At 38.1% G+C, this 26,677-nt stretch overlaps 1 protein-coding gene across 2 annotated transcripts; it reads right to left on the bottom strand.

The window, feature by feature from the left end:
• Positions 1-126: 126 nt before the first annotated feature.
• Positions 127-25,995, bottom strand: LOC139937682 (uncharacterized). 2 transcript variants are annotated; one of them, XM_071932940.1, is made up of 9 exons: positions 25,601-25,995; positions 8,013-12,665; positions 6,898-7,023; positions 5,893-6,035; positions 4,920-5,151; positions 4,512-4,655; positions 3,621-3,928; positions 3,020-3,112; positions 127-2,441 (listed from the first exon to the last, which is right to left on the bottom strand). In XM_071932940.1, exons 1-9 carry the CDS (start codon positions 25,605-25,607, stop codon positions 2,283-2,285), a joined length of 5,865 nt encoding a protein of 1,954 aa, XP_071789041.1. In that variant the 5' UTR covers positions 25,608-25,995; the 3' UTR covers positions 127-2,282. The 2 variants fall into 2 exon arrangements, with proteins under 2 accessions (XP_071789041.1, XP_071789040.1); XM_071932939.1 differs by lacking the exon at positions 25,601-25,995 and adding an exon at positions 14,850-14,920.
• Positions 25,996-26,677: the final 682 nt, after the last annotated feature.

Genomic DNA, 26,677 nt, shown 5'->3' with positions numbered 1-26,677 from the left:
AGACACGTCAATCAAAATACCGATGACATCAACATAATTTTTTTTTTTTTTTTAAATGATGTTGAAAAAAACAAAACAAAAACAAAAACAACAACTTTTTCACTCAAAAGGAAAAACCTTCGAGTTTGGTTTTTATTCTTAGAAAATAGCGACTTTTAAGTTTAAAAAACTTTATTTTCTTTACATAAGCCATGCACAATTATTCTATACGCCTTTAGACTAAAGGTCTTTGAACTATATTATCTAAAATGCGGTATGTTAATTTTCCAACGTAAGTGACAATGAGCAAAATAAAATATAGAATCAATAAAATAAAATAAAATAAAATAAAATAAAATAAAATAAAATAAAATAAATACCTTCACGACAATTACATAGCTGTTGCTTATATCAAACACAGGCAATCAAACTCAACAAACATATATACAATTTGTACTTTTTCCAAATCATTAACTTCATCAACATCATAATCATTAACCACTTTAACCTCTAAATTTGTAATTTGTTGTTATTTTTCCCCTTGACAATTTCACTAATTTGTGGAACAACATACTAAGCAACAAGTTCAAAAACCCAAGACTCATGAACCGGGCTACCCCCCCCCCCCTTCACACAGAGTGTACACAAATAAATCAACCTGTATGAAAAGAAACTAACCACAGGCAAACAAACAAACAAACAAACAAACAAACAAACAAACAAACAAACAAACAAACAAACAAACAAACAAACAAACAAACAAACAAACAAACAAACAAACAAACAAACAAACAAACAAACAAACAAACAAACAAACAAACAAACAAACAAACAAACAAACAAACAAACAATTACATGATCAACAGCCAGCGACTTCAGCAAATATTTTCTTCCATTTTTTTTCTTAAAACAAAGTTATTTTTTTATGCAATCAAATGCCAACTCATTGTGTATACTATTTACTGCGCTTGAAGCAAATCAGAAACTACAGTACAAGGAAAACAAGTTATAAAAATAGGTGAAATAAGACCCTCTCAAAATATCCATAAGCTTTGGATTTTTTGGCACTTCTTCTTCACAATATTTAGCAACTAGGGCAAATAAATAAAAAGGTGTTACTTTAGGCTCACAAAATATATATTATAAATTGTGATGACCTACAATCCTACATCCAATGCAACAAAGATAACTGTTCGTGTTTATATTATTCGTGATTTGTCTAAGTGGATTGCGTTCATACCATCAGCGACTCCATACTGTGCTTATAACAAGACCCGACAATAGTCGCTTAGTCAAAGAAGTCCAAGGTTAACCAAGTGTGGCTCTCTGTTTACACCAAACTAAGTAAAAAAGGAGCGGTGAACTCAATGGTACTTGTTCAACTTGTAAAAAACCTTCAAAGGCAAGAGGTTGTCGAGTTCAAACTTGTAGTTACAAGGGCCAAGTTCATAGAGCTGCTGAAAGGCAGTGGACACTATTGGTAATTACTCAAAATAGTTATTAGCATAAAAACTTACTTGGTAACGAGTAATGGGGAGAGGTTGATAGTATAAAACATTGTGAGAAACGGCTCCCTCTGAAGTAACGTAGTTTTCGAGAATAAAGTAATTTTACACGAATTTGATTTGGAGACTTCAGTTTTAGAATTTGAGGTCTCGAAATCAAGCGTTTGAAAGCACACAACTTCGTGTGACATGGTGTTTGTTTTCTTTCATTATTATCTCGCAACTTCGACGACCAGTTGAGGTTTGTTATTTTTTGCATATGTTGAGATACACCAAGTGACAAGACTGGTCTATGACAATTACCAATAATGTCCAGTGTCTTTAAGCACAACAAGATGCTAAGCACAACAAAACTATGCTTACGAGAGTAAGGTTACCAACCAAACTACCATGTTACATGTACCATTTGTGACTGTTTACCAGGAAGTTGTTTAGCAATATTTTCTACTTAACATAAGAAATTAGGCCCAGATGTCACCATACTCGCCCACATTTCAAATTTGGCTTTGAGGAATAATATTAATGCATCTACAACTACGATGCTCCGTCAATTTAAACTAAAAATAAAATAAATGTTTTTGTTTGTTTTGTTGTATAGCTGTTTGTAAAATCCGGAAAAAAGGATAAGGAGCGAACAAACAACATCTCCTGTATCAAATGACAAATGCTTTTATCAAAAACACTAAAATTTAGCCTTCGAGAAAGACTCTGCTAGGGTCGAAACGTCAGGCCATTAACTATTTTTTGCACACTAAAATTTACATAGGCCCCTCTGTTTCAAAAATACTAGGGCCTTAATCAACACAGCCGATCATCAACTGCTTTATCCACGGGTCTTACTTCACGCTGTCGATCGGGGGCTTCTGCTTGTCCGCTAGAGGGCGCTTTACTCCCCACCGTTGAGTTTAACGGATTGTGCTGATCAGAAGCTTCTTTACTCTTCGATTTGGAGCAAACCTTTGTTTAAATAATGCGAAAGACTCTTAAAGGCGTCTATGTACAATGCACATGCAGTGTTGGATGGTATAGAGAGGCTGACACAAACTGAAGTATTCGTCTACAAAAATGTGTGCATCCACCAAAATCAATACCTAGACCCTTTTCGAAACCACGGCTTCGGCTTTGGATTCGGCTTCAGGCTCCGTTCTCTCGTCTGAAGCCCTGAGTGCTTACGCAAATTACGCGCAATTGTAAAAACAACCGCGGGGCCAGGCTAGCCTGAGCCGAATCCAAAGCCGAAGTCATGGTTTCGAAAAGGGCCCTAGTTTCAGCTCTGGTAGGTCTTGCCTAGCATACATTCACTTGTACTGGTTCAGTAGTTTGGTTGTAAGAACAAAGTTTAGATTATTATAATTTTAGGAGACGTTGGGGCATTGTTGTAAGAATCAGCAGACTCACCAGGTAATTCCATTGTTTTCGTAAGCGTAAAATGTTCAGAACTATCCAATATGGCTGCAGTTTACCTGGTAAGTCTGCTGCCACCAATAGTTCAAAAGTTTCACAAAGGTCGATGTTGTGTTGTTTTAATAACTCACCTTTGGCTTCATCCCATTCATTCCATCAGTGACGTCATGTCCAATCTCAAACTCACACTCAGGAATACTCGCTATGGGTGCCTTGTCAACATTCTTAAAAACAAACATAAATTCATCCAATTATCAACAGCAGGTTTTGCGTTTGTCACTTTTCTCCTCCCATATTGAACGCCTTGCGATCTGTAGATAGCAGAAGTGTGAATGTTATTATTGTAGCTGACTTAGTAAATTATGAGTAAAGTCATTTAATTGTGTGAAACACATTGGTCAATGAAAGGAACAAACATGAGAAGGACGCAGTCTTAAGCTACCAGAAACATAGCCATTTACCCATTATTAAATTATCAATTTTTTTCGAGAGTTAGAACAAAACACCAAAGTGTCATACAATGCATAATTTTGTTGTCTTGATCATGGCTCTTCGCAAATTCCTGAGCAATTTGATATCCCTCGTTTTGTATTGTATTTGTTTGTCTTTGTGTTTTTAAGGACCCATTTTCTCAATTTTCATCCATGTTGGAATTGGTAAATTGAACATCTTTTTTGGACATTCCTAATTAATTAATTCAAGAGTCCTTTATACCCAACTCTGCTGATGTACCTTCGTTTTTCCTGTATCTTGACCTAAACTCGATGAGCTTCCACTTGACCATGCATCACCCTCCTCCCCAGGGGCTGGACACCACACCCCAGCCTCTACATCCCCGGCTAAGAACGCGTCAGATATCTTCCTAGCAGCAGTGACAGTCGGCATCTTGACTGTGCTCGATGACGTCCGTCTTGCATGGCACTTCTTATGTAAAAAGGCCAAAAACGCCGTGACAGTAATGAGAACGACAATCGAGGTAGCCAGAACGATGGCTACGACGACATGCATCTGGCTAGTTAGTTGTTTTTGCGATCGCTCGACTGAAATGTAAAAAATAAATTGAGTAAGCCTACTTTCAAGTAAGTAGGAATTGAAACTTTGCATGGTGGAAGTATAACATTGGGTGCGTTCGATTAGCTTCCCCGTGTCGACCCCGCGGTGCTCACTCGGGTGAGCCCCTGGGGAGAGCTAATCGAACAATCACTCATCACCCTCTCGTGGTGACGTCATGCACCTGAGGCCAGCCCCCAAGTGACCCACTCCACAAGCAGGGTACTTGGGGCAGACCCGGTAAGCCCCTGGAATGACGTCTAAGCTATTCGAACGTACCGATGGCAGACCAGGGTCGACCCAGGGCAGCTATTATCGAACGCACCCTCAGAGAGATTTATGTGAAAACCTCTTTTGAGTAGTGTTGGCTCTGAGATCCATTAATCCCGGTTCTTTTTTAGAACCGACACTACTCAACAGAGTTGTTCCCTGATGGTGTTGCCGCAAACCTTAATTACTTAAATCGAGTCCTTTCAAAAAGTTTATTGTGAGTAAACAATGAGTGGGTGATTTACTCCAAATAAAACCCAATGTCAAACAATAAAATGCTAAAGTGACCTATTGTATATCTACCTGACTGGCAATATCTGCCCGGTGTGACGTCATTATGCAAATCTTTGTATCCAGTATTGCAGATGCAACTGAAGCCAATGGGTTGATCGTAACATGTAGCAAACATGGAACAGTCGTGGACTTCCTTAGCACATTCGTCAAGAGCTGTGTGATATACAAATACACAAAATAGCATCATGGTGGCATAGTGTTCTTATTGCTTGTTGCAATGTCATCCAATATAAACCTTGCCCAATCAGAACTTAGGGCCCGAAAGGTGCAAACACAATTAATAACGCAGTTTTGGATGTTGTGAGTGAAATAATTTCCAATGAATAATTATAGTAAGATTACAATAATGAAATGAACTGCATGTACATTTACATTTTGATGTCTTTTACATAATTCTAGCCGAATTTTAAAACTTACGAGTCACAAGAACGGACTTTGAAGAGATAATTAAACCACTGATTTTTTTCACAGTTCCGTCGTCGACGGCTTTTTGTAAAATAAGCTGCAGACCAGTTTCATTTAACCGTGTCGAAACGTCAGCTTGTGTGAGCTGAAACTCGGTCACAATGCTGCCAGACCGAAATTTGATCACTTGACATCCCTTGTAAGTGGATGTTGACTTGGTGTCCCTCAAAAACACAGAGTCGAGCTGAAAATAAAAACCAAAACATTGACGGTCAATCAAAAACAGCAAATGCTTTGAAACTGTTGGCTACTATAAGCTCTAGTCATGTTGACTGGCAGAAAGGGAGTGGTGTTTCACAGGTGTCGCTTTTACGTTCACAAAACAGTTTATATTACAGAGCAAAGGTACGGAAAGCACTGGACACCTCTGATATTTTGTCAAAGACCAGTCTACTCACTTGGTGTATCCCAACATCTGCATAAAATAACAAACCTGTCACAATGTTGACTCAATCGACTTAATGACACACGAAATGACCATAGTCCGGTAGCTAGACCTCTCGGTCAGGACACTGGTTCATGATCCAAATTCACACTGTCCTACCCGAACTGCAAATGTTAATTTCAGGTTTGTTTGTTTGTTTGTTTGAATGATCTTCCCATCAAGGGAACTCGGCAAACTCCCACAGAGGGTTATAAACACCAAGCTGGCAACAGCCAATCTCTCTCATACAAGCATTGGTTTTACGTCTATGATTATGAATTACCCAAATCAAGAAATTGAGATTCAGTAAAACTAGACGACAATATTTTTTATTCTAGTCATTATGTAATCAGCGGTTAGCTCGGGGATTCGAACCCACAACCTTGAGATTGCAAGTCATGCAGCGTTACCACTTGACCACGTTGACCGTGGTATGAGGGATTCTACGTGCCCAGTACTGTTGTCTTTGGAACAGTAATTTTACTATCACACTATGTTTACCATGTTCTGAACTTTCTCGGCGAGTTCCCTGTATACTGCGCTGTTAGTATCTTGTAATTCCGGGGTGTAATGAGCAGGCTTGGATGCGCTTCCACCAGTCACTGACTTTACTATCCTCACGCTTCCGTAGAATGAAACACCCGCTGGAAAAAAAATGTCAAGACTAACATCTGAAACTTTGCATGGTGGGAGTACAACTAAAGAGACGTTTGCGGTATTACCATGTGAATTATATCTCTCTTTGAGAGGTGCTGCTTATTTGTGAATATATTTTTCGTGAGTAGTGTTGGTTAATTTATATTTAGTTTGCTGTAAGACCATGTGTGTATCTACTTGCCAGGTAGAGTTGTTCTTTGGGAACTGTCTTGCTTTATTCTACTGCCGCGGAGTAGATAATCGGAGGTTCGGGAGACTTCTCAGTTCTGAAAAGAACTGTCCTGCTTTTTAACTATTACCAGGGCGGATGGTATAGAAATTAGACTGGACTACTACTTGAGCTTATAGGATCGTAATTAACTGTACTGCCGCGGAGTCAGTTCTGAATTGGTCTCAACGTTTCGACTAGCTTGCTCTAGGCATCGTCAGGAGACTGAAGAGGTAAGAGAAGAGTGGGCTTATTTATGGGGGTTCAGTGGATCCACTGCAGGTCAGTCAATGCGCGGCAGTAGAATAAAGCAAGACAGTTCCCTAAGAACAACTCTACCTGGCAAGTAGATACACACATGGTGTTACCGCAAACCAAATATACATTGATACCTCACCACGCAATGCCTCAAATCCTATATAGTGTTGGTTATTTGTGAATAGTTAATCGAGTAGTGTTGGTTCTTTGTGAATATCTCTTTTTGAGTAGTGTTGTGTTTTTGAGATATCCACATGCTGTTACCGCAAGCCTCTCTTAATTACTCTACCATCAAAACCCTTCCATAACAGAATGGCGAAATTAAAAAATTGTTTCCTTTCTCACGTTATTCTATAAAAATGCATGTTGACAGATTGACTTACCGAGACACTTAGAATCCTGGTTTTTGTAATAACCTCGTTTGCATTCGCATTGATATTCCCCATGAGTTTCGACACAATTCTCCGTCAATTGGTCACAAACATTACCAAGCTGCTCGCATCCTTTCACTAAAAAAAACAAGTTAATATTCAAAACATCACAACTCATTGAAGTCCCGTCCAATAGTATATCGATACATGATAATAAAAGACAAGTGAGTTGCCGCGACCCTTCAATCAGAGGTGGTATGTAGGTTGTTTTATAGTGAAGGTATACTTTTGGGTATCACTCTTACGCGAATAAAAAATATTGGTTAGAAAGTCTATACAGCTGCTTTCGATAGTTTGAAGGCCCGGGACACTATTGGTCATTTTCAAAGACCAGTCTTCTCACTTGGTGTATCTCAACATATGCATAAAATAACAATCCTGTGAAAATTTCAGCTCAATTGGACGTCGAAGTTGCGTGATAATAATGAAAGAAAAACACTTGTCACAAGTTGTGTGCTTTCAGATGCTTGATTTCGAGAACTTAAAATCCAATTCTGAGGTCTTGAAATCAAATTCGTGGAAAATTACGTCTTTCTCGAAAACTTCAGAGGAAGCCGTTGCTCACAATGTTTCTTCTACCATCAACCTCTCCCCATTACTCGTTACCAAGTAAGATTTTATGCTAATTACCACTAGTGTCCACTGCCTTCAACGCCCTTTAGAAACATTTAAATTCGAAATAATGTGGTTATGTGAAAATGTATTAGTTAAATGCCCCCGAAAGATTGAATCCGAGAAGGTTTACTGCGGTAACGTTTCTCAGATTGTGAATTCCTATAGGTATTATTCTTCCTGCGTGGAAATATTCGCTCCAGATTTTTAGCGATATCTAAAAACCGCGACGACCTTTTGAAATGAAATTTTCACATGTTAGTTTTAAAGCATGTTATCTACATTTATAAAGGGTTAAAACAATCGAACGGTTCAAACACACGAAATTCTACTTCGCCTCTAAAGACTATTGGTGCATTATTATAACAAATACTACAAAAACTCATCCCTCTTGTCTGTGTGGAAACTAAACTTCAGTATAAAAATAATAATTACGTATCTTGCAAGAAATGTACCTTGTTGCTTTGTTGAAGAATCTCCTAAAGTTGTTTTCAATGATGTCTCATCCTGGAGAGACGACGATGTAGTGAAGGTTCTTCCTAATGTCTTCAGTGAATTCAGATGAGATGACATTGAAGACGCTTGTGTTGTTGAAGATTCTTGAGTAGAGAGAGTCACTTTCTGTGTAGTTGGTGTTGCTGTTGTTTGTGTTGTTGTTTGTGTCGTTGTTGTTGTTGTTGGTGTTGTTGTTTGTGTTGTTGTTGTTGGTGGTGATGGTGTTGTTGTTGATGTTGCTGTCGTTCTTGTTGTTGTTGTTCTTGTTGTTGTTGTTGTTGTTGCTGTTGGTGTTTTTGTTGTTGGTGGTGATGGTGTTGTTGTTGGTATTGTTGTTATTGGTTTTGTTGTTGTTTTTGTTGTTGGTGTTGTTGTTGTGGTCGTTATTGGTGTTATTGTTGTTGGTTTCGTTGTTATTGTTGCTGTTGTTGGTAGTGTTGGTGTTGTTATTGTTTGTGTTGTTGTTATTGGTGTTGTTGATAGTGTTGTTGTTGGTGGTGGTGGTGGTGGAGGTGGTGTTGTTTTTGGTGTTGTTGTTGTTGGTGATGTTGTTGTTGTTGTTGGTGTTGTTGTTGTTGGTGTTGTTGTTGTTGGTGTTGGTGGTGGTGTTGTTGGTGGTGGTGTTGTTGCTTTTGGTGTTGTTGGTGTTGTTGTTGTTTTTGTTGTTGTTTTTGATGGTGTTGTTGATATGTGTGGTGTTGTTGTTTTTGGGGTTGTCGTTATTGGTGGTTTTGTTGTTGTTAGTGTTGTTGTTGTCTTTGATGGTGTTGGTGTTGTTATTGTTGGTGTTGTTGTTGGTGTTGTTGTTGTGGTCGTTATTGGTGTTATTGTTGTTGTTGTTGGTGAAGTTGTTGTTGGTGTTGTTGTTGTTGTTGATGTTGTTGTTGGTGGTGGTGTTGTTGCTTTTGGTGTTGTTGTTGTTGTTGTTGTTGTTGTTTTTGATGGTGTTGTTGATATGTGTGGTGTTGTTGTTTTTGGGGTTGTCGTTATTGGTGGTTTTGCTGTTGTTAGTGTTGTTGTTGTCTTTGATGGTGTTGGTGTTGTTGTTGTTGGTGTTGTTGTTGTTGGTGTTGTTGTTGTGGTCGTTATTGGTGTTATTGTTGTTGTTGTTGTTGGGGTTGTTGTTGGTGTTGTTGTTGGTGTTGTTGTTGTTGGTGGTAGTATTGTTGTTAGTGTTGTTGTTGTTGTTGTTGTTGTTGTTGTTGTTTTTGTTGTTGATGGTGTTGTTGTTATTGTTGGGTGCGTGGTTTTAGTTGGTGTTGTTTTTGGGGTTGTCGTTTTTGGTAGTTTTGTTGTTGTTATTGTTGTTGTTGTTTTTGTTGTTGGTGGTGGTGGTTTTGTTGTTGTTGATGTTGTTGTTGGGGTTGTTGTTGGTGTTGTTTGTGTTTTTGTTGGTGGTGGTGGTGATGTTGTTGTTGGTGTTGTTGTTGGTGTTAATGTTGTTGGTGTTCTTGATGTTGGTGTTGTCGTTGGTGTTGTTGTTGTTGGTGTTGTTGTTGTTGGTGTTGTTGTTGTTGGTGTTGTTGTTGGCGTTGTTGTTGTTGGTGTTGGTGGTGTTGTTGTTGTTGGTGGTGGTGGTAATGTTGTTGGTGTTGTTGTTGTTGTTATTGATGGTGTTGTTGTTATTGGTGGTGGCGTGGTTTTAGTTGTTGTTGTTTTTGGGGTTGTTGGGGTTGTCGTTATTGGTGGTTTTGTTGTTGTTAGTGCTGTTATTGTTGTTGTTGGTGGTGGTTTTGTTGTTGTTGATGTTGTTGTTGGGGTTGTTGTTGGTGTTGTTGGTGTTTGTGTTGTTGCTGTTTGTGTTGCTGATGTTGTTGTCGGATAGATTGTTTTATTGACAAGAGTGACACCAGTTGGTGTTCCATATTTAGTCATCTTGTTATCTTCCGAGGACTTGGTCTGTGAGACTGACAGCACTGTTGCATCTATTGAAATCATGCCTGCCGGTGATAGGTCAGGTCTTGCTGATATCTCGACTGATTCGCCAGTTAACTGGTAACCTGTATATTGTTGAAAAGGAGCACCAGTGGAAATCACACTCTCTGCTGATGGTTTGCTCTTGGCTGTGGTTTGCCACTTATCATGTGACGCCATACTTAAACCTGGAACCGCAGTTGCCTCGTTTCTTAATGTTTTAGTATTAATAAGATGCTCATCTGTGAGACTCTTAGTTCCAATTGCTGGGTCAGGTTTTGCTGTTTTCAGGGACTCGGTAGTTGGAGAAATGTTTATTGCAGTTGCAGATATGATCGGAAGATCTGTGAAACTGGTTCCCTCTGTTGATCTTGCTAGTGTCTCTTGAACATTTCCATTGGTCGGTAATAAAGTTATTGAGGTGGCTGAAAGTGTTGGTGTGGTAGAAATGGCTTGTGTATCTCTGAGATTTTCAAGCGATTCTGTTGTCGAAGCAGCTGGGCTAGAAAATTTAGGAGACAATCTTGTGGAGATCATACCAACTGTTGTCCCAAATTGTGTTGTGGTTTCGTGAGATGGTGTAAATGGAATTGGCATGTTCAATAGAACATTTTTAACATTGTCCCAAGCAGAAATGGCGGGATTCACAATTGATTCCATGACCGATTGAAAAGACTTCGTTTGAGGGGTGTAGGTAGAAATGGCTTGTGTATCTCTGAGATTTTCAAGCGATTCTGTTGTCGAAGCAGCTGGGCTAGAAAATTTAGGAGACAATCTTGTGGAGATCATACCAACTGTTGTCCCAAATTGTGTTGTGGTTTCGTGAGATGGTGTTAATGGAATTGGCATGTTCAATAGAACATTTTTAACATTGTCCCAAGCAGAAAAGGCGGGATTCACAATTGATTCCATGACCGATTGAAAAGACTTCATTTGAGGGGTTGATAAGGTAGTGACGGGCTCAGACCTGTCAACATTCACTTCAGAGTTTCTTGACGATGTAGTTGCCTGTTGTAAAAATCGAGTTGTGGATGACGGGCCATCAATCCCTGGAGACTCTTTCGTACGGGCTGGAGATCGGTTGGTGGCGCTGTTCATATCATTATAAAGGTGTTTGCTGACAACATTTGTAACTGGATTCAGACTTGGTGATATCTTCAGAGCTGTTGATTCAAGACGTGTTGTAGTGCTAGTACTTGATGTAAGATCTTCCGATGGTTCTGTTGGCATCTTGTCACTTCTTGGAGGGATTGTTTGGTTCATATCAGAAACTTCGTCCAGACTTGTTTCAACTGCTTTGACGTAAGATTTGGTTGATAGTAATTCCGTTACACTAGGTTCAGTAATTGTCGATGGACGCATGGAAATAAGACTCTCGTCGACACTAATTTTATGTGGCAGTGAGTATGTCGTAGACGTGGTAGTTGCAAGATTGGTAATTTGTGGATGCTTTTCTAGTAGTGCAATCTGGGTCGTGATGTGGGATGTAGGAGCAGTTGAATCATGGCTTCTTGGACTACTCGGAGTTTTCACTGTTTGTGTTAGAGGCAGAGTAAATGGTGTCAGAAGTCCTGTAGGAGTAGTTGATGTTTTCACAGGTTTTACTGCAGTTGTTTCCATCATGGTATCTTGGTGAGATGTAACACCTGTTATAGATGGTGGTGTGTGTGGAGTCTCGTTGGTGGTCAGGGGCGTCTCAGTGGTGATGTGGAGTGCCTTGGTGGTGGCGAGGGATGCCTCGATGGTGGTACTAACAGTAGACGTAGATTCTTCCGTAAAAGATTCTTGTTTATGTTCTGTATTGATCTGAGAGGTCGATACGGGTATCAAGAAAGATGATGGATTGAACATTGTGTCATCGTTTGATGGATTTATCATTGGAGACGACGCTGTAGAATCATTGTGAATTTCATTCAGCACAACAACAGGTTGGTTCGTGTAGATTTTTTCCGAACTGATTTCATCCGGCTGTTGATGAGTCTTCTTAGTTGGTGTGGACTTTGAAGTAACTATCCATTCGTGTCCTGACCCATCCTCATCAACAGCTACCGTATCTCGAGATGAGATTCTAGACGTCTTAGCACTGTGAGATTGGAAATATGGAAAAGTATCTTTGAGGTATGCATATGGAAGTTTCTGTTGAGCTGCTACATTTGGATCACGTTTACTCGAAGCAGGTTCATCAGAACTCGAAGCCAAGTTTGACTCTTTACCAAGCATCTTAGATATCCAAGTTGAAACACTACCTCCTGGTATGTACAAATAATCTTGATTCTCACCCAATCTGGGAGAAGTATCGAGTAGTTGGGTCGAGGATTTGGAGAAAGTGGATCCAGTTGATGAAATTCCACGGTTTAATAAGCCTGGCACATTGGTTATTGGCTTTGACAAACTTTTCACGGTTGTAGTTTGAAGGCTTGGAACGTATTCACTACCTGTTGTAGGAGATGATATGTCTAATTCGGCTGGTATCTCGGAGGTGGCGCCATTTGATATGACGTAACACATAGAAGGTGATGTTATTGAAGCTAAGAAGACCAGTAAATAGATAGGATATAGCTGACGGAAAACTAAAAGTCTTGCCATGCTGAGTAACACCGTTTTCGGGTTAACACTTGAAGGGTACCCTTGTCGATAATCACCCGATGGTAGAGTTGCTATTCCAGTTGGAAATTCGTCCAGGTTCTGGCAAGTCTTATCTAGAGACAAAGTGTAGATAGAAACAAATGAATTCAAGTTGTTTTAAACAGTAATATCAAATTAAATTTTAAAATTTTTGTTCAGTCATTGTCAGTATCAGCTTTTGGCTATTTGCCAACTATGTTAAACAGTTTATCATGTTTAAAAAGTTGATAAAAATAAAGCTTTCTTTTATAAATCTTGAATATTTTAATAGACCTTATGCATATGACGTCATTTCAGTAGGGCGCCCTCACCTAGAGGTCAAAAGGAGGTTGTTCATTGGCCAATCCTGTGCGCCGCGCGTACAAATTTGTGCATTTCGATTGTTTCGTCACCGTTTTCCCACTAAGATGGCCGCTGGATGACGTCAATGCATAAGGTCTATTGTGAGTGACTGTTATACATAGTTTGTTAAGTAATAAACCACTAGGGAAATTGGCAGCGAACATTGTTAAGAATTATTTTGGGTTAAATAAAGCCAGGAATCACTCCCAATTTATTATTCGATATCTTAAATAAAAAGTCGCATCCCCTTTAAGGCGGTCCTGGCTGTCACTTCCCAGGTTGCATCTAAACTTGCTAGACCAGAAATCTTACTTGGTGTAACCCAACACATGCATACAATAACAAATCTGTAAAAATCAATTGATCATCGAAGTTGCAAGAGAATAATGTAAGAAATAAACATCCAGCCGTCGATTTCACAAAGAGTTAGGACTCGTCTTATCTCGAGTTAGGACGAGTAACTCTTCCTAACTTAGGATTAATCTTAAGGTCTGTATGCTACAGTGCAGGGTTGGCACTCGTCCTAAGTCCTAAGATTAGTCTTAAGTTAGGAAGAGTTTTGTGAAATCGACGGCTGGTGCTTTCAGATGCATAATAACTGGCTTCAGGCCCTGGAGATTTTTATTATTTGCGCTCTTTCTCAAAAACTATATTACCTCAGAGGGAGCCGTTTCTCACAATGCCTAATGCTTAGTTGTTATTCTAACCGTTTATTTTGAGTAATTACCAATAGTGTAGAGTGCCTTTAATAGCAAGAGGCTGTTACAAATGGGTCTTCAAAGTAAACAATGCTCTCCCCTTGAAACATGGAATGATGGATTGGTTAAGAGTGTTGTGAAGTATGATTGATTGCAAAACCTCTATATATCATTCTCTACAAATGTTTTCCCCTTTTCGCTGATTAATGAAAACTGTGTGTGTCAAAATGTTGCCTAAACTCTTAAAGGAGCTGCTTGCTTTGTTGATTTTTGTTCTAGTTTGTTTATTTTTCATAAATAAATGTAGTACGACATTTTTCTTTGAATCTGCACGATGCCTTAAGTCACTTCGAATGAAGCATAAATTATTATGAGGCTTAGTGCGTTTTTTGTTAAGGAAACAAATTTGAATCAACCAAAGAAGACCATTTTAAAGGCACTGGACATTATTAGTAATTATTCAAAAAAATTGTCAGCATAACAGAGCTGGTAACGAGCAAAGGAGAGCTGTTGGTAGGGCAAGTTTAACACATTGTGAGAAACTGCTTCCTCTGAAGTACAAAGAGGTAACTTCTCACTCAAATATTAAGGGACTTAAGACACTGGACACCTTTGGTAATTGTCAAAGACCAGTTTTCTCATTATTTTGGTATATCTCAACACATGCATAAAATAACGAACCTGTGAAAACTTGAGCTCAATTGGTCGTCGAAGGTGCGAGTTAATAATGAAAAACAAAGAAAAAAACCACACCCTCGTCACTTAAAGTTGTGTGCTTCCAGATGCTTGATTTCGAGACCTCAAATTCTAACTATGATGTCTCGAAATCAAATTCGTGGAAAATTACTTCTTCCTCGAAAACTACGTTACTTTAGAGGGAGCTGTTTTTCACAATGTTTTATACTATCAGCATTGTGTTTTTCACAATGTTTTATACTATCAGCAGCTCCCCATTACTCGTTACCAAGTAAGGTTTTATGCTAATAGTTATTTTGAGATATTACCAATAGTGTCCACTGCCTTTAAGGTCTGAAGCCTTTTGAAGCATCTGAAAGCACGCACTCAGTCTGTACAATAAAACATTTTTTCTTTCATTTTTCTCTTGCAACTTTAATGACCAAACTGAGTCAAAATTTTCTCAGAGGTGTTATCTTATGCATATTTTTATTTTATTATGTTGAGATACACCAAGCGAGAATACAGGTCTTTGACAATTACCAAAGGTGTCCAGTGCCTTTAAGAAGCGCAATTGAACCCAAACCTGGCTGGTCACAACCATTTGCAACCACCAGTTGCCGCCATCAGTTGCCAAGTGTGTTGTTACTTCCGTTGAAGCTACAGACAAACAGAAATATGGGTCACCAGAAGGAACTTAAATTAAGTTATTTGGTTTCTAGGAATGTAAGTATTAGGAACTCTTTTAGACCAACATTTGGTAAGGTTTTTTACCCTGTATTTCGTACAGAAATCATACAAATATTCATCAGAAAAATGAGATTAGAATCTTCACCAATCACTCATTGGTCATACGTGTCATGTCAATTAACAACTACTTTTGAAATTTCAGTTTGAAAGTCAAGTTGATAAACAGACAATCTGTTATCCACTCGTATCAGGTCTCCAGCTTGTACTTTATATCAACAGCAAAGTGTATGAGATAAGTTCACATTTGAGGAAATGATTGCTAAAACATCTTGTGGATGGAGCATGGACACGAATTCGACTGTAGATTTCTCCACCATTTGTGTACAGGCACGTTTGTGTGTGGTTTTTAGGCGGGAACTCACCCGTTGAAATCCAGAGATTATTCGATCTAATGATATCAACGGCTGTTAATGTCCAATTTTGCTCAACACCTCTGAGCTTAATACAATGATTCACATTGCATCAATGTGACAAAACCTTACTCTGTTTCCTTGAAAATTGATTCATATCTGGTAGTCTCAATTTGGAAAAGATTTCGAGAAAAAAATGGTCTGTTGTAATTTTTTTTAAATGTAGCTAGAAATAAAGTATCATTTTAAACGTCAACTGCCCAGGGGTCGATTTCACAATGAGTTAGGATTCGTCTTATCTTGAGTTAGGACGAGTAACTCATCCTAACTTAGGATTAATCTTAAGGTCTGCATGCTACAGTGCAGGGTTGGGACTCGTCCTAAGTCCTAAGATTAGTCTTAAGTTAAGAAGAGTTTTGTGAAATCGACGGCAGTACAAATTGGTTGAACTTCACAAACATATTTGCACCGAACAAAGTAAAACACACAAACAAAAGAAGAAAACAAAATCGTCCTTAGAGGAAGTCCTTTTATAGATTCAATGGGTATTGGTTTCATCTAGAGAAGACTTCCAATTATTTTCCCTGACAGCATTCTTGTAAAAAAAAACTTTGGAGTGTCCTAGACTTGACTTTGGAGTGTCCTTGACTTGACTTTCCTGACCAATGATTCGACGTTGCCCAAAATAAGTCATATTCATAAAACATAAAACGTACACCTGTGTGCATGGCTATAATTCATGTCAACACAAGCAGGTAATTTACGAGGACTAAGATTATGTCGTTAATACATCTACAAAAGTTCATGTTTCTACTTCATGTTATAATGGCTACTCACTGAACATACCTCCTAAATGCCACGAGCAGGATTATATATATGCTAGAATAATAAACATTGTGTTTTGCTGTCATCAGCAGTTGTTTTGTTGGATTATAAAGTTTGTTTTTAATAGTCCAGCTGCTAAGGCCCATGTGGGGAACATTGTGCGCTTTGTGGTAAAGCATGAAACTTTCTACAGTTTTTTTTTTTATAATAATAAATTCATTTTTAGACGTGAACCCATCTCGGATCTTGCCCAAACTAGGGGGTTGTATTGACCGTGTACGGAGCGGAGGGCGCAACCTATTGTAATCTGGGGCCATTTTCATTTTACAGTACTGCAACCGTAAGCACACAAAAGGCATGCTAACTTTCCGTTGCTTACTATGGGTGCGTTCGATTAGCTTCCCTGGGTCGACCCCGGTGTGTGGCGTTTTCTCTTTCCAGGACGAACGTGAACATATAATAACCCACGTTCGTCCTGGAAAAAAACCGCCACACACCGGGGTCGACCCAGGGAAGCTAAATGAACGCACCCTATGTGGAAATAAATGACGTAACAAAACAAACCAATGGTGAGCGCGCAAATGAACGTTACATAATTGGTAAGAAACAAAAATCGTGAAGATCACAGATTTACATAAAACTTACAAGGTCTAATGATGATGATAGTAGAAAACATCCCTTGAAATATTTCTGTCAGAAAGTTCATATTTGATGAGAAACAAGTAATCTAATTTCGCGTTTGGAGTTTATCGCTCAGTGAGCGTTTTATTCATTTTCATTTTGGCATCGATGCAATACAAAATTTGTAATCGGTCTTTCACTATTCTCTCATGACCCAGATGGCCGATCGATTTCAAACTTCTACAGGTCTGTCAGTTTGTGTATATGGTGGATTACATAAAGTGCTTACACTGCCAGCAACTTTTTTTGTTAGCAAAAACCAATTCTGTAATGTTCCTTTAATGTTCTTGCTAACCTGTGAAATACGCTTATGCTTAAGCAATAATTTCTGCTAAGCATGAAAGATTGCTCCCCGTTAAGCAGCACTATGAAATCGGGCCCCGATAACATGAATGTTTCGAACATCCGGCGGTCTGGAAGTGACCCACAAATGATAGCATAGCCATTCCCAAGTTGGGCATAAATAAAGAAATTATACCTCCTAAAACATGACACAAAGTAAGCTTAGAGGAAGCCTATCTACTCGTTATACGTTATGGGATAGATTTCTTAAAGGGCTCAATTGTACTCAGACAGTCCTAATTTACGATCATAATGTCAAAATAGTGTCACCGTTAAATGACCCACTAATCATGTTACCTTACCCCCAGAGAGTTAATCTGGCGTTCGAATTCCTAGCAATTTGGTCAATATGAACTTAACAGTTGAAAGAACTTTGGAATCTTTAGTCCATACTTGAAGTAAATTAAGTCAAGGGAGCTATTTTGAGTGCTTGTGAACCTGGGGTTACATATGCTTAATAAGTGGTTGGCTGTTCGTGCCATTTCTGTTGGAGTCATTGAGAAAAAGAAACCGAAACGGGCTAACCAAACTTTAACAACTATTTGTTATCAATACACTAAGCACTAAGCAGATGCGTATTTTAACATGTATGTACATTAATTACACTACATGTAGGGAGGGTTAGTTTAAACAGGATTGAATTATTTCACAGATATTGAAGATGGTGAACAATATATGTCATATGAAATGAGTTTTAACTCATTTATGCGCATTTAAAAGTGCGCACAAACTGAATTCTTACTGACTGATCTATAGCTTCAAAAGCCAATTGAGTGCAAATCCCCCATGCATACGGAATGACAAGGTTAAAATTTCAAACTTTTTTAGCAGTGACTCTTTGAAGTAGTCATGTCCCCCCCCCCACAGTTTGTTTTAGTCTTTCTCCAGACCATAATGCAAAATGTTTAGAGGCAAAGCACACTGTGAATAGTTCGTAACCAACATACTAAGAATAATAAACATCTTTCTTTATTATTTTTGGGCTAAACGGTAAACCATACAATTGATTTCTATTCCAAAAGGTTAACAAATCAACTAACTAAGCTAAACTACAGAATCAATTGTTTTTTTCCCGACGGTAATGAGAATCTTAACAACTATATATGAAGTACTTGCAGTGGTGTATCACTTTCATTAAAGACACCGGACACTATTGGTAATTGTCAAAGACCAGTTCTTCTGACTTGGTGTAGCTCAACGTGTGCATAAAATAACAAACTTGTGTAAATTTGAGCTCAATCGGTCATCAAAGTTGCGAGATAATAATGAAAGATAAAACACTCTTGTCACACGGAGTTGTGCGCTTTCAGATGCCTGGTTGCGGGACCTCAAATTCGAAATCTGAGGTCTCGAAATCAAATTCGATGGAAATAACTTCTTTCTCGAAAACTACGTCACTTGAGAGGGAGCCGTTTTTCACAATGTTTTATACTATCAACCTCTCCCCATTACTCGTCACCAAGTAAGGATTTGTGCTCATAATTATTTTGAGTAATTACCAATAGTGTCCACTGCATTTAACTTAAAGCAGCTTATGTTCCCCAAAAACCTGCAAAACACGAGGCACACAATGTTCAGCTCAATTCTTCAGCAAATCAAATAACCTGGGGGATAATTTAAAAAGGAAATTTGTCACGACTTGACCCTTTATGAGGATTTGACCTGCGGGTAAACAATAATAATGACTTCTGTATAACGAAGGTATGGAACCTAAAAGCAAAGATCAGTCAAAGTGACCCAGGAAAAACATTTCCATCTGAATGTTTTACTGAAATGCATTGTAAGGGCAACTAATGCTTCTAAAGTTTGGTAAAAAAAATCACAAATCTTTCATTGATGACGCGAACTTTAGAACGCCTAAAACCCATAAACCATCTTGAGGACACATACTAAATGACACTTCTTGGAGGTAGACAACCTGTTAAAATAGCGTGCAAAACTTTATCTTTTTATTATCATGTCAAAACCCCATAGTGCTGGACCACATTCATGACATGACCACATTACACAAACATAATGACACAATCACATCCATCGTTGGTTTCCCGCCTGTTTTAAAGGCACTGGACACTATTGATTATTACTCAAAATAATTGTTAGCATAAAAACTTACTTGGTAACGAGTAATGGGGAGAGGTAGATAGTATAACACATTGCGAGAAACGACTTAGTCTGAAGTATTAGGCCTGAACGTAGTTTTTAAAAAAAAGAGGTAAATATCCCTGAAATATTAAAAAGACTTCCGGCCTGAAGCCAATATTAGACATCTGAAAGCACACAAACTTGTGCACCAAGGTTTTTTTTATCTGTCATTATTCTCTTGCAACTTCGATGACCAAATGAGTCAAAATTGTCACGCATAGATTTGTTATTGTGTGCATCTGTTGAGATGGTCCTAGACAATTACCAAATGTGTCCACTGCCTTTAAAAAGTTGTTCTGGCAACAGTTATAGCCACGTCAACAAATCGACAACGCTTTATAATTCATATCTGCACATTTTGCAACATTACTGTTCTTAACAAAGAGACAAAAAACCAGTAGGTCATTGACCCCAGTGAACTCCCATGAACGACGTGCCCTACTTCTTTATTCTCCTTCATTTTGTTTTGGCCTTGGAAAAGAAATCTGAAGGCAATAAAGACATTCTAACAAAACTAATGTCAGGGGAGGTATATCTTTCTATCGCCATTGGAGAAATTGAAACACATGCCATGGAAACGTGAAACACTGTGTCTGGTCATTCAACCCCGATGACAATTCTAGTCTCTACGGCGCAAAACCAAATCACCCGTTCGTGAACTACAGTGAAGCTATAACGGCAATGTGTAGTAACACAACAGGTGCATCTAGTTAGACCAATTACGGGAAATTTATCTTTGAAAATTTCGCGTTCATAAATATTACAAGTGGTTAATAATAAGTTATTGTGTTTGACTGATTACAACGTCATAATGACGTCTGTAATAGTCAAGTGCGAATGAGACAACTAAATCAACAATTCGTTACGTTCAAAGAAAGTGTCCCGTCACCGTAAGTTACTCATATAGTAAATTTTTGGCAAAATCTTTGAGCTTCAAATTCTCATTACTTTAAGAAAACAAATGACAATGTGATTCTGTATTGTGGCTTAAGCCGTGTCCTAATTAGCGGCTACAGCTTCGGTTACGGCTAGATTTCCGAGTCATCATGGGTAGAAGTATAGGAAGTCCTTAAAGACACTGGACACTATTGGTAATAATTGTCAAAGACCAGTCTTCTCACTTGGTGTATCTAAACATATACATAAAATAACAAATCTGTGAAAATTTGAGCTCAGTTGGACGTTGAAGTTGCGAGATAATAATGAAAGAAAAAACACCCTTGTCACACGAAGTTGTGGGCTTTCAGATGCTTGATTTCGAGACCTCAAATTCAAAATCTGAGGTTTCGAAATCAAATTCGTGGAACATTACTTCTTTCTGAATGTTTTTTTGTTATCATCAACACCTCTCCATTACTCGTTACAAAGAAAGGTTTCAAGCTAATAATTATTTTGAGTAATTACCAATAGTGTCCACTGCCTTTAAGCACTAACTTTAGCAACACCTTTAGCAACAACCGTAATAGCCGAAGTCGCCGTTTCAAGTATGGCCTTAGTTATTTTCCCCCCTACAAAGCTGTTTAATCTTTGAAACATTACCTTGGGTACAAGTTCATCGTTTTTAAGTAACAGGTTTATATACTTTGGAGTAACTCATACCACATGGAAATAATTTGTAAAATTGATCCGCGATCGCATGTCTGATCCATAAACTATAGAGTTCGTTCAAACCTTTGGGTCATTAATAATAGATTGGTTCCTTTAAATACAAGGACTCAGTGCGGTCCAACCCTTAGGCACGCTCAGAGATTATCCCATGTCTGGTCACGGACTCGGTATACCCAAAGGTCCCCGCATTGGCCTAGTCGTTATTTTATGGTACTGTCTGATTTCCTTGATTCACGCCTTGTGTTTATCCCAAAGGATGAAAGAAAATCCTAACACGCAGATAAAAGAAAACTTAAAACTATCAGCTGGAGGAAAGTGAGACTTTACATTCACAAAAAAAAAAAAAAAAAAAAAAAAATTGCAACCTTTACTAAGGTTGGGGATATTTAGTACCTTGAACCTATGCTAGAGCCCTAAAGCAGACGCGGAGTTCAAGACAAGTTCAGAGTTACTTCAATGCTGGGTTATCACTTAGTATTTAAAAGCAAACTGTTTTAACGGCGTAACTCTTGAAAAATCATCTCCATGTTGACTTGATGGGAGAAACCTCACAAAGAGTTTGTGAGAAATTACACTCTGCTAGAAATGTTGAGATTTCCAGACATGAGGATTTGCTCAGTACGAAACGATCAATTTAAAAACCCCTTTTAAAACATTAATAACTGGAAACTGTACAAAGTCCAGGAAAATATAACAATGACAAACGAAGCCTGACTCTTTACTCCATTTGACTTCTCCAAAACACTTCAGCCAAAACAACAAATTTAGATCAGCGGCTTTTTTATCCCCCACAAATCACGTATCCATTACATGTAAATCTCTTTATATAATATAGGAGAAAACCTATTCAAAGCATCATGGTTTTGTAAAACGAGAGAATAGAACTGGTAAACACTTTTAAGTAGCTTTGGGTTCCTGTTCATAAAATAAAAAAACATATAGCCGCATTTAAGACACTGGACAGTGGACACTATTGGTAAATGTCAAAGACCAGTCTTCTAACTTGCTGTTTCTCAACATATGCATAAAATAACAAACCTGTGAAAATTTGAGCTCAATCGGTCATCGAAGTTGAGAGATGATAATGAAAGAAAAAACACCCTTGTCACACGAAGTTGTGCGCTTTCAGATGCTTGATTTCGAGACCTCAAATTCTAAGTCTGAGGTCTCGAAATCAAATTCGATGAAAATTACTTCTTTCTCGAAAACTACATCACTTCAGAGGACGCCGTTTCTCACAATGTTTTATACTATCAACCTCTCCCCATTACTCGTTACCAAGTCAGGTTTTGTGCTAATAATTATTTTGAGTTTACCAATCGTGTCCACTGCATGCCTTTAAGGATTAACTCAGTAACAGTTTACACACATTTTATTTTAAACAGTGTTTATTTTGAAAAAAAGGCTGCAGTTGCTGAAAAGTCATTGGTAGTTTATGTTGGACCCCCACCGATTCAGACATCTGTCTGCTTAGTAAAGCTAAATGTCAATTTGGATTTACAATCAAAAACACCTGCTGGAAAAGAAAACTTGTCAATCAAGAAATTTTATTTGTTCGGTGAAGAACTCCACAAATATGACGCGTGCATAACGACAATCAATACTATTATTTATATGTTTTGAAAGAAAAACTAGCGTTACGCAAAATACCTTTTGCATTTTTTCCAAAAGGTTCTGATTTGCACATCTATCCATTACCCCTTGCTTTTTTCTGCATGCTTTCTAACCATTCATGTATTTCCACTTCACTGCTTATGTTTCACTTAGTTACCTGTTCATGTTTGTTGTGTTGTCATTTAGCCTTCGAGAAAGACTCTGCTAGGGTCGAAACGTCAGGCCATTAAACATTTTTTGCACGAATATTAAAGACACTTTTATGTCTCCCAACATCCAAGACGAGTTTTTTTATGTAAACGCATTGGACACCCTTGGTAACTGTCAAAGACCAGTATTCAAACTTGATGTTACCCAGCGTATGCATAAAATAACAAATCTGTACAACTTTTGACTAAATTGATTGGTATAAATGTTGCAAGAGAGTAAAAAAAGAAGAAAAAAAACATTGTTGCAGTAATTTGTTTGCTTTCAGATGCCTAATAAAATGCTTCAGATCCGAAATCTTGTAATATTAAATTGAGTAAACAAATTATCTCTTTTTCAACAACTATTTATGCGAACATTTATTTTGGGTAATAGGCATAGTGTGCTGTGCCTTTAAGTACACACCATCACGAATTGCTTCGTTGTCAAAACACAGGAAAATAAAAACCCAGTCGTAAGACTAAACAATAACTCGTTAATGACGCATAAAAACGTGAAGGCAAAAAAATGCGAATGGATGAAGATTAATGATGGTTTGCGATCCACAGTAGGCAGTTCAAATACTAAGACGTCAAATAAGAGACTTCTTGGTAAAGGGTGAAAGCTGCCAAGAAGATGTTTAGAGAATCATGAGCAAAGGTCAAAGGTCGTTCAAAGCCCCTCACAAACTAAACAATAAGAACATATTATGAAAGAAGAAAGTTTGAAGAGAGCAATAAGGTTGAAAGGATAATGTCCTTTAGCGACGAAAAACAAAAACAGTTCACGCAGTTACAAAAATGAAGTACCAGAAGGAAATGGGTTTAAATCAGGGTAGAAAGTTGAACGATTTATGGCAATTTCATGTCAAACCTTATATTACTGGCATAGAGTTTTTGTTTTCAAAACAATGCAATTGTGGTAGAGACAGCAAAGTTTAATGCAGCATTGCACTATAGTAATCCACTCAATGCATCTTCCTCCTGAAGACGATCAGAGCATACTGATCGAAACGTCGAGTTGTCAACAATCAGTTCTTCTCAGAACCAAGTTAAAAGCAGTGGCCACTATTGGTAATTACTCAAAATAATTATTAGCATAAAACCTCACTTGGTAACGAGTAATTGGGAGAGGTTGATAGTATAAAACAGTGTGAGAAACTGCTCCATCTAAAGTTACGTAGTTTTCAAGAAGGAAGTAATTTTCCACGAATTTGATTTCAGAATTTGAGGTCTCGAAATCAAGCATCTGTACGCACGCAACTTCGTGTGACAATGGTGTTCTTTCTTTCATTATTATGTCGCAGCTTCGTCGACCAATTGAGCTCAAATTTTCACAGGTTTGTTATTTTATGCATATGTTGAGAAGAGATTTACACATGGTGCAACAACAATCCTCACTAAACATGAGATGTTTAAATCTTACTCTACTCATCAGCGTGAAATTGGAATGCCATGTTTCAAGTTTTTTCACAATGTCTTGATCTCTTTGAGGGGATAACAAAAACATGGCAGTATTTGTTAATTGGGGCTGGGAAGAAAACAAACACATAGTAAAATACAAATTCCTGGCTCTGGCTATATAAGTCAGTACGAAGAGACATCTGATTTGAAATGTTTCACTGAGGGAATATTAACAGAATATTGGAATCCTCCCCCTTGTCCTCCTCACGGTAGAAACGCCCCTCTCGAGAGACATTTACCTATATCACAGTCTGTTTCCGGCTCAAATTTCTTTTAGTCTAGCCTTAAAACATTCGGCCTGGTTTTCACTCTGTGTGCAATTCCTAGGAGGCTTGGGGGAAAATTGATTGTCAGACATAACGACAATAAACGAAATACAATACGAGCGACGTGTACACATTATTAGGACGTGTGGTTGCAAAGGTGTTCCGATCATGTAGAAAAGTGTGCTTGCTTTAATATACCAAAGTGCTATTTCAAGTAGAAAATGGTTTTAAAGACCATGGACACTATTGGAAGTGGTCAAAGACCTGTCTTCTCACTTGGTGTATCTCAACGTATGCATAAAATAAACCTGTGAACATTTGAGCTCAATCGGCCATCAAAGTTGCGAGATAATAATGAAAGAAAAAAACACCCTTGTCACACGAAGTTGTGCGCTTTCAGATGCTTTCCTCAACTTCTAAATCTGAGGTCTCGAAATCAAATTCGCGGAAAATTACTCCTTTCTCGAAAACTACATTACTTCAGAGGGAGCCGTTTCTCACAATGCTTTACACTATCAACCTCTCCCCATTACTCGTAATCAAGAAAAGTTATATGATAATATTTATTTTGAGTAATTACCAATTGATTTGATTTGATGAAAGTTTTGAAAATACAGAAATACGATGGATAGTGTTCATTGCCTTTAATAGAAACTTAGTATAATACAAAATAATTACTTTATTCATTGTCATTTTCTTAACAGAGCTGCTCCTTTTTCCAGAGTTTTTTTTTTTTATAGCACAGCATGAAACTATAGTACAACAAAATACAAACTTAAGAACTACGGCAACAAACCATTGTTAAAATTACTAAATCACAAATAGTTAATTTCATCTACAGATAAATAAATATACTTGATTGTTTTCACAGAACTTTGGAAACACCTAAATTTGAAGTGCTCACACACATCGGTCCAAAAGTAAAAACAAAACTAATATTCTTTATCCCCGATGCAAATTTAACATCTATGAAAGAAAACAAAATAGTTACAACTGATTGCTATTTCGACAATAATTGTCAGAATTTCATGTTGATTTATACATAATGTTGCACACACAAGACTTACCAGTCATTATGATAATAATGGGGGTGCTTCAACGAGATGACGATGCAGTGTTGAATCTCCTTAGCAAGTCCCATCAATTAGTTCACTACTTTATGAACCAACACCAACTGCTTCTTGTCTCGTAGGCATACCGCTTGCTGACTGCATCGTCGATACTGATTGGCTAATCTTGAACAAAGCGCGAAGAAGCTGAGAACCGCTACACACGGAAACTATGATGTGTATGACATCTGGGCTAGATATAAAGTTATGCTCGCTTTCTCGCTCATAACGAATAACTGTCAATTTCTTTTATTAAATTTTGTACAATTTTGATTGGCGCCGAAAATGATTTTGTTGCGTTCTTTTTCCGTTGGCCCACCTATCGTACATTGCAAGTATAAACACCACCGACCCCGCTGTACGCAACCGCGTGTCGGCAAGGGTATAAGGAAATCACATGGGACAATGTTATAATAATGTTTAGATACAATGGGGGTTAATGGTGTGGGGGGGGTGGGGGTGGGGGGGGGATGACGAATGGGTGATAGAGAGCACTCGATACAGTCTTTGAGCAATCAAAAACAGCAAGATGTTCCTCTAATCAAGTTCGTTTCAATGTCAAAGCTTGCAAACAGTTTTCAAACTTCTTGATGTTCTTGTCCTTCTCGGCCGGTAGTCGTGTCGCGCTGCCTTGAAAAGGAAATTATACATCCGTATTGATCCTTCGTCAGTGAAGGTTGAAGAAGACATTGCACCATTCTACATAACACATTCTTACTGAAACGAAACGATAGCTTAGTGTCGTGACCTTTTTCCGGATGACCGAAGAGTTTGCTGTAAACGTGATTGTGTAGCAGCCTGTTTAAATGATGCGTCTGTTTTTACTGTACATTATACTTACGCCCTCTTGTGGCAATGATAATGAACAAACTGTAGTGGTCACAATCTCAATCAACTATCTATCTCCCTTGGTTCGTCCAAAACAATTTTTTTTTTTTTAAATTATCGCCATTTTAGGAAAGGCTTGATACTTAGGCCTCACTAAGAACTCAAAATTTAACAAATGGTTTTAAATGAAAGCCACGTTCTGTTGAA

This window comes from Asterias amurensis, chromosome 5 (genome assembly GCF_032118995.1).
Source record: "Asterias amurensis chromosome 5, ASM3211899v1".
Classification (NCBI taxonomy): Eukaryota; Metazoa; Echinodermata; class Asteroidea; order Forcipulatida; family Asteriidae; genus Asterias; species Asterias amurensis.
This window is presented reverse-complemented; position numbering and strand designations above follow the sequence as displayed.

What these genes read in the sequence shown, in the direction of transcription:
- LOC139937682 (XM_071932939.1), bottom strand. Translation starts at nt 14,910, where the DNA reads ATGGTTGTGACCAGCCAGGTTTGGGTTCAATTGCGCTTCTTAAAGGCA. An exon ending in CCAGGATTCTAAGTGTCTCG is followed by an intron (nt 6,036 to 6,897) that starts GTAAGTCAATCT and finishes TTTTTTTTCCAG; the next exon opens with CGGGTGTTTCATTCTACGGA. An exon ending in GGGCAGATATTGCCAGTCAG is followed by an intron (nt 3,929 to 4,511) that starts GTAGATATACAA and finishes TTTACATTTCAG; the next exon opens with TCGAGCGATCGCAAAAACAA.